At 42.6% G+C, this 9,144-nt stretch overlaps 1 protein-coding gene across 1 annotated transcript in view; it reads left to right on the top strand.

The window, feature by feature from the left end:
* Positions 1–6,505: 6,505 nt before the first annotated feature.
* The window catches only part of Acoxl (acyl-CoA oxidase like), a 268,047-nt gene continuing 265,408 nt past the window's right edge, over positions 6,506–9,144 (top strand). The window contains 1 exon segment of the mRNA XM_035446222.1: positions 6,506–6,658. Coding sequence (XP_035302113.1) covers positions 6,506–6,658 — 153 coding nt within the window.

The following is a 9,144-nucleotide window of genomic DNA, read 5'->3' as shown; positions in this document are numbered from 1 at the left end:
TCCAAAATACAGATGGGCAGGATGGACCCTGTGATAGGAGACAGGAAGGAAGAGTGCTTCTTGGATAGTTCCAGATACAGCATAGCCTAAGTCTTAGCCACAGCTAGGACAGACTGTGGGTAGGATAAGAGAAGGGTAGAAGTTTCCTACTGGGCAAGTTTCCTACTTTTGACGCTACTAGGACCTTGTCAAGCTCAATCATCTGCCTGGTCAGCCAAATAGGAGAGTAACTTCCCAGTGACTCTGCATTTCATTCAAAGGCATAGCAGTGGAGCCAGAGAGTCACTGATTTGACCCTGAATAATCATCTCCACACTATCACAGTCCAATTGTACCACACAGGTTCTACTCTCTGCCCCAGTCTCCACAGATTCTGCCCTTGGGTCTTCCAGTCTATGAAAGTGTCTGTAATCTTTTTAAAGTTCTTTAGAGGAGATAGAGGGCAGCAGCTTTATTTTAATATCATCTTATCAGGAAACCCTCCCCTTTTGCCTTCCAGCTGACCTCTGGTGTTGTTACACACATAGAACAAAAACATCTGTTCTCTCCGAGCTCTGGGTTCAGTTCTGGAAGTTGACAGACTCAGTGTCCTAATGCCCATGTGGTATGTGTTGTATACAGGTATGACTTAAGTTTGAATGAAATGAGAGCTTTGACCAACCAGCGGGTGAAGTTTGTCCTGAGTCTCCCTCTGCTAAAGCATATACTCCAGGAACAGGTGAGTGACATCGTTATTTTTTTCAGGAATGTGCATGTGAGTGTCTGTATCCGTGTCTCCATGTGTGTGCCAGTAAGAAAGGGAGACATGCTTTATCTGCTTTTGTGACTGGTGTGAGCTCATTAATCATGGCCTGATGTACTAACAAAGTTATAATGTGCTGTGTGTTCTGCAGCCCCCTTTCTGCCTCAAGCCCCAGACTGGGTCAGTTTTCCTGGACCACACATTTACTCCTCCTAGACTAGAGAAGAAAAGAATCACATAAGTAACAAAATGTCCATTCATAAAACTGATGTAACGCAGGTCATCAAATAAAAATTGCTGACAAATGAGAAACAACTCATTAAAAAGTGTTTAAAACATTTTAGACTCGTCCAAATTTTATGAGTCTTGGTCATCTAAAAATTGCCATTTTTATTTCACGGATACTGTTTTAGACAGCTTCACCTCATGACAAAGAAGGAAAGGAAGAGAGACTACGATATGGGAGGTCTCCTGTGTAATGCTAGTGTTAGAAACGTGTATTTCAGTAGTTCTGAACCCACTTTCCTTTTATTCAGCTCTGTACTTCCTAAAGACGTCACACAGGGAAAAGGTATTTTCCTTCAGGAGAGAGCCACAAGGGAGGGGCCTGAACTGAAGCAGACCAGTGTGGGAGAGGCTGAGAGCTGAGAGTTCCTAGCAGGAAGCTCAGCCTCTTCCTGCCCGGGGAGTGACTGAAGGTTGACAGGTGGGTTCATCCGCTCCATATCTCTCATGGGGTGTCAGTCAGAGCTGGAGTAGGGCTCAGATCCAAATAGGAATAGAACCCCCAACCTCCTACCCCCTAGTAACCATCCTGAGGAGATGTAAGGGATGACTTCAACCTTTAACATTTCAGGAGGGCATTTCAGTGCCTAAACACAACTTCCCCTTAAAGTAGTTAACAGCCTTGAAGCTGAAGGCAGTGCCCTGCAGGAGAACATGTGGAAAGATGTTACTAGGAAAAGACAACCTCCCACATAACAGAGCACATGGCTGGAAAAAGCAAAACAAAATCATGTTTCATTGCAACCATTGCTCTAGATTTTAAAGCTAATTAATTGCCAATCAAGATACACTTAGAGCTGTGAGTATACCTTATCACTCCGCCCCCATTGTAGTTATTTTTCAATTGACAATTTATAACAGGAAACATTTAATTTGGGCTCACTGTTGCAGAGGGTTAGAGTCCATGGCAGTCATGGTGGGGATCATGGCAAGGCAGACCTGGTGCAAAAGCAGTAGCTGAGAGCTTATACCTTGATTCACAAGCACAAGGCAGAGAGAACTAACAGGGAATGGCTTTTAAAACCTCAAAGCCTCTCCCTCCCATCCCCCTGGGTCCCCCCCCCCATCCCTGTCCCCGTGACACACCTCCTGCAACATGGCCATTCCTTTTAATCCTTCCCAGAGAGTTCCACCAACTGGGAACTAAGCATTCAAATATATGAGCCTATGGGCAGGGGGCAGCACCTATTGCTTGCAACCCTGTCATCAGAGACCAGAATTCATTCATTCACTGTGGGGCTGATGGGATGGTAGACTCCTGGCATGAGACCAGCCTTCTACCCCCTTAACCAATCCATTATATCTGGGGCTTAAACCAATGCCAATACTCAAGACACTGATATGGAAGTTGATCCTGTAATGAGGCTTGATAATTGCTTTCCTGCCTGCTGAACCTGGAGGATTAACCTTTGTAATCAAATTCCTAATGAAGTATGTTAAACCCTGGATTCAGTTGTCTTCCAATTTGGGTAATTTCCCCAGTGGCTTTAGGCAGTCTGGATTACTTTCTGTCCTGGATGAATGGATCTAATTCTTCCATGAGGCACAGGATTAGCCCTGGAGTATCCTTCTGGTTCATCTTCTGTTAGCTATTTTGACACATTTGGCTCCTCTCTCTGCACGAATCTACAAAAACCAATGAAATCAAAGGAAAGCAAACTAGTTGTCAGTACAGCGGGCTCATCTCATTGGGCAGATGTCATGAGACTTGGCAGTACATCTGCATTTGAAGGTTCTCAGGTCCCACCCTTAGACAGCTGGACAGGCTGTCTACATCCTAGAATTCTACAAGTGTTATATGATTCATTGTGCCTCTCAATAAAAAATATTGAGTCATGGCTGTCCTGCCCATTCAGAAAGCAGACTGGGCCTTTCCATCTTTCCCTGGCCCCTGTGCCATATTGCTGTTAACTTTCATGGGTGAGCCAGTGATCTCAGAAGCAGAGTGCAAGTGTAATGATAATGTTTGTAGGCACACATGAGTAGGGAGCCTCACTTGTTCCAGTTCTCCACAGACTGTTCACAAGCCAAGAAAAAGCCATTAAAAATATTTCCATTCTGTGTCTTCTCTGTAAGACGAAATGTTTCAATAATCTTGAAGGGGAAAAGCATTATCTGAGACAAATTAAAACGTGTGTGAGTGTGTGTTCTCTCTCCCCCCTCCTTCCCTCCCTCCCTCCCTTCCTCCCTCCCTCCCTTCCTGTCTCCCTCCCTTCCTGTCTCCCCTCCTGTATCTCCCCTGTATCCCTCTCTGTCTCTTTCTGTATCTCTCTCTGTATCCGTGTCTCTGTGTGTTTCTCTTTCTGTGCCCCCATCTGTGTGTGTGTGTGTGTGTGTGTGTGTGTGTGTTTGTGTATACACAGAAACACATAGGATACACAATGTTAACACCATCATTGCATACTGTACTGGTACCTCCTAAACTGATTTCTAGTAACATCAGCTTTGTGTACCTCATCCAAGAGCTTTCTTGTCCCCTAGCAATTCCAGGATTGGGTCCTAAGGTGGAGGAACTGCTGACTCTGTATCCCGATGATGAGATTAAAACCTTGGGGCCGTTGTCTTTGTGGCAGGACTGGGATGGGAGCTTTCATTCTTTCCTTTGGAGCTGTTATAGTCTGAATGTGAAATATACATGCTCATGTACTAGAATCATTAGCCCCCAACTGAGTTTTATTTTGGGATGTTGAGAAACCTTTGGAACACAGAATCTAGGTGGTGGACTAGGTCACTGGGGCAAGCCTTGAGGATTCCAACCAGACCTTCTTCCAGTCCTGTTCTTTTTTAGTTCCTGATCCACTCAAGTTCATGATGGCAATTAGTCTCTAGTCACATTGAGATCAGGATTGCCCCAGCCTTGGTAGAAGTAAGAACTCTCTGGTAGCTTGGCTGCTTTGCTTTTCTGATCTTCAGTTTGAACCCCAATATCTGTCTCTTAGTTTTTATTATTTGTGCTACAAATTGGCTTTCTGTCTCCAGCCACGCTAAGGATTCATGGAGCCAGGATCACCCTTTCAGTCTGAGGTAGAGGTAAGAGCTAGTGGCTGGCTGCTTTGCTTCTCTGATCTTCAGTGTCTTTATTATATCATAAACAATATATTGCCACATTATGGTTTGTAATTTTGTATTTTTATAGAATTTCTGCGTGTGTGAGTGTGTATGTTTCTGAATTTGTATGTCTTTTTTGTGCCCCCCATTTGTTTTGTTGTTTTGTCCTAGTCTTGTTTGTATTTACTTTATATTATTATTATTGTTGTTATTTTATATTCCTGTTTGTTTTCTAATGAGAGAAAGAAAGGTTATAGATCTGGGTGGGTGGGGAGGAGTTGGGGGAGGAGAAACTGTAATCAGAATATATTGTATGAGGAAAAAAATCTATTCTCAGGCTGGAGAGATGGCTCAGCCATTAAAGGCTAGGCTCACAACCCAAAAAAATCTGTTCTCAATAAACTGTTTCTTCCAATTAGACTTTTGCCCTGATCAATGAAATTAGCATTTAAACCCCTCGGGTGATTCAGAATGCACCTGGAGTTTAATACTGCTACACCACATTTTCTTCCTGGGGCCCATGTAGTATTCTTCTTTACAGTATTGTTCCCATTCATCAGTTGGTCTTTCTCCCAGTCATGGTGCAGGGATTGCTCATAGGGACATTCTAACTCAACATTTTCTTCTCCCAAGAAGGAAGCAGTTGGGGACAGACTATTTGGCCATGTTTGGCTGGGGATAAATTCTTGGATAATGAAATACCCCTCACCTACACCATCTCTGCTGAGCTTCTGATGGGAAGTGGTGGCACACGCTTTTAATCCCAGCACTTGCAGAGGCAGAGGCAGAGGCAGAGGCAGAGGCAGAGGCAGAGGCAGAGGCAGAGGCAGAGGCAGAGAGGCAGAGGCAGAGCAGAGGCAGAGCAGAGGCAGAGGCAGAGGCAGAGGCAGAGGCAGAGGCAGAGGCAGAGGCAGAGGCAGAGGGATCTTAGTGAGTTTGAGGGCAGCCAGGTCTACAGAGTGAGTTCCAGGGCAGCCAGGGCTGTTACACAGAGAAACCCTTTCTTGAAAAACAATAAAAAAGAAAACTTGTGTCTATAAGAACCTATGCCATCATCATTCTGATAATCTGCATGGGGAGGGGCCCTGGCACCATGGTCCTCAAGATTGGTCTGAAGATCCATGGACATCTCTGGGATATTCGCAGGTGCTACCTGAAAAGTAAATGCCCACTGCCCTATGTGTGTGATGCAGGATTTGCATTACAAACTAACCCAGATGGCACCTCACAACAAAAGCAGATATGGAAGCCAAGGTGTCTGTAATTAGGCCAGATATTCAAACGGTTTGTAAAATGTAATAGCTCTCTCTATTCTTCTTATTGATTTTTTTTTTAATTTTGGAAATTGTGTTACTTACAGAGTTACTTTGGTATGCAATGACTTTATTGTTATTTACAATGAATAAAGTATCAAATTTATCCGTTTTAAATACCAATGTGGTAAATTCCCACATATAACCACAAGAAAAGCTCCTTGGTATTCTCAGTAGTTTTTCTTGTTTTTACATTTATTTATTTACTTAATTATTTGTTTTGCATGTGTATGTGTGTGGACACACTTGTACCACAGGATGCAGGTAGAAGTCAAAGGCAACTTGTGAGAGTAGGTTCTTTTCTTCTACCATGTGGGGCCTGAGGATCAAAGTCTGGTCGTCAGGTTTGGTGGCAAACTCCTTTACCCACTGAGCCATCTCACTCACTGGCCCCTCAGTAGCTTTTAAATGTAAAGGGGTTCAGGGACCTTGAAGTTTGAGAAGCACTGATTCAAATCATCCACAGTTTCCAAGAAGCCCACTCTCAGGAGCTTGGAGGGGACCTGGAGAAGACCGATGGCCTGATACCTGTGTTTCTTCTAACTATATATTACTTTGATGGTAAAACTCACTTCTGAGTGTTTTGTATTTAGAGAGAAGCAGGTTGTTGACTATGATGGAGTGACATTCTGAGGTCAGGTTGCCTCACCTCAGAAGGTGTTTGAGAATAAGGAACACGGTTACCTTCCTGATAACCTCTGAGAAAGAATATGTGAAGAAGTCAAGGAGGTCAGTCTGTCATTGGTCCTTCATGACATCCCATCCTGTTCAGGCCCCAGACACTAACCCCGGTCCATATTGATCATTTGGATCCTGACAGAGAAGTCTTTTCCCACTGTCCCTGGCTGGCTGGCTCCTGATTTGCTCTCTCTGAGATCTTTCCTCTTTGACCTTGGCCTTGGCTTCATTTTTGGCCCTCTGGCTTCTGTTTGTCCTGGAACCTTGGCTTTTCTAGCAGGCTGTGACAGCCTGCCCTGGATCTTGGTCCTCTGTGCTGCTTTTGGCAGGAGTCTTTGTCCCAGCTCCAGCTCCACAGACTTGGATGCTGGCCACTTGGCCAACACTCTGGCCAGGCAAGCCCTGGCCCCATGGGATACTGTGGAAGAGTTGAGCAGAGATGACAGGATGGAGTGGACTGTTTATAGAAGTCCCTCTGTGTAGATTGGCATTCGAAGTGTGTTGTCATCTGTGAAGACCACAGGGATTTCTTCAAAGAGCCTGCCAGGGAGGGAGTTGCCTGCCAAGGGACTCCAGAGCAGCTGGGATCATGGTGCAGTTTATTTCTTGATACTGTGACCACTCTTCATAAATAAAATCTTTTTATTTGAAAGCTTAATTACAACTTTTGCAGTTAAGTATTGTGTAAATGGTAACAATAATTATTACTTGCTACTATTTGTTAGGTCCTTCTGTGTGCCAGGTGAGGTAATTCACTCATTTTACAGTTATTTACTAGCTCCTACTGTGAGCCAAACACCAAAGGGGAGGAAGTAAAGCAGGTATTTGTGGAGCTTGTATTTTAGTATAAGAGGAGACACTATGAAGTAACAAAAATATACATTTATGACACACCAGACAGTGACAGACCTGTGACTAAAATCAGACAATAAATTGGAGAGAAAAAAGGATACATGGCAGATGACATGATCTTATAGTAGAAAACCATAATAAATTCCACAAAACATGTTAGAACTAGTAAATTCAACATAGTTGCAGGATAAGGTCAATATGCAGAATTAATTTGCATTTCTATATGTTAAAATACATGATAAAAAGAAAATTGATAATTTTATTTACAAAAGCATGAAAATAAAACTCTGAGGAATAAAATGAACTAAAGAGGCAGAACACTTACATATTGGGAACTATTTAGAGTGCATCAAATTTTAAACCTTTCTTTCTTTCTTTCTTTCTTTCTTTCTTTCTTTCTTTCTTTCTTTCTTTCTGAGACACAGCTTCATTGTGTAACTTGACTGACCTGGAACTCTCTATATAGACCAGGTTGGCTTTGAACTCACAGAGATCCACCTCCTGCCTTTGCCCCCAGAGTTCTGGGATTAAAGACATGCACTATCATGCCTGGCTTACAATTTAAAACTTTTGTACACCAGGATGATATGGATTGAATGTATCCCTCCAAACTTCTGTGCTGAAACTTAAAGTCCACCGTAGCATTGTTGAGAGGCAGGACTTCGAGGATGTGGTTAGAATATGAAGACTTTGCTCCTGGATTAGTCAGGGTTCTCTCCAGGGGAACAGAACTGACAGAATGAATATCTATATATAAGGGGGATTCATTACTGCAACTTTCAGGCTGTGGTCCAGCTAGTCTTATAAAGTTCAATAATCCAGTAGTTGTTCAGTCCACCAGGATGGATGTCGCAGCTGGTTTCAGGATATGCCAGGATCCTGAAGAAGAAGTCTCTAATGCCAGTGAAGGAATGGACTTGCCAATGAGAGTGAGGGCAAACAGATGAAGAGCAAAAGCTTCCTTCTTCCAATGCTTTATATGGGCTGCCACCAGAAGGTGTGGCCCAAATTAAAGGTGGATCTTCCCACTTCAAATGATTTAAGAAAAATCCCTCACAGGTGTACCCAGCTGCTTGTTTTTTTTTTTTTTTTTTGTCAGTTCCAGATTTAGTCAGGTTGACAACCAAGAATAGCCATCCTAGCTTCCATCAAAGGACTAATACCATTGTCTCAGCAGTTGGTTGGTTGTGGGAGCTGGTTCCTCGTAAAGGGTGTATTTTTGTTTTGCCTTCCACCATGGGATGGTACAGCAGGATGCTCATCAAATGCAAGACCGTCAGCCTTGAACTTTCTAGACCCCGTAACTATAAGAAATAAATTCCTGTTCTTTAATAAGTTGCCCAGTCTCAGGTATTCTGTGATAGCACAGGATGGACTAAAGGAGTACTGGCATCAAAGTGAAGAGACAGTCCATGGGGCAGGAGAAAATACTTGCAAATCACATTTCTAAGGCAGATAGCAATAAAATATAAAGAACTCCTGCAATTCAACTACAAGCAGCTTTATTAAATAACAGGTGACATGATCTTACATGTAGAAAACAATGACAACAATTTGCTTTAAAATGGCCAAAGGACTTGAAAAGATTTTTCTCTAGTGAAAATACAGAAATGACTTTTCTCTAATGAAAACATGCGAATGACCAATAAATACACAGAATGATGCCTGATATCATTAATCATTAGGGAACTGAAGATCAGACCTGCAGTGTGATACATATTACTTTACACTAGTAGTTCTCAACCTTCCTAATGCTGTGACCCTTTAATACAGTTCCTTGTGTTGTGGTGACCCTAACCATAAAATTATTTTCATTGTTACTTCACAACTATGATTTTTCTATTGGTACGAATTGTAAATATCTGATAAATATCTGATATTCAACCCCTCTGACGTGGTCGTTTGACCCCCAAAGGGGTCGTGACCCACAGGTTGAGAATCATTGCTTTATACCCTTTAACATAGCTGTCTATAAAAAAAATGAGATAATCCCTCAAGGATGAGAAAGTGTGAACCCTTACATGTTGCTGATGCTGGGTAAAGCCATGTGGTTCAAGACACTATGCTATTTCCTTAAAAATTAAACATTCCATTAAAAGTTAATTCACATGATACAGAAATCCCATTTCTTAGTATATGCCACAAGAAGTCAAAGTAGAGTCAGGCAAATATTTGTCTATGTGTGTTTTGGTCAGTTATCCAGAGGAATGGGGCTTTCTTTGTGAC

Source organism: Cricetulus griseus, chromosome 6, assembly GCF_003668045.3.
Source record: "Cricetulus griseus strain 17A/GY chromosome 6, alternate assembly CriGri-PICRH-1.0, whole genome shotgun sequence".
NCBI classification, from domain to species: Eukaryota; Metazoa; Chordata; class Mammalia; order Rodentia; family Cricetidae; genus Cricetulus; species Cricetulus griseus.
This window is presented reverse-complemented; position numbering and strand designations above follow the sequence as displayed.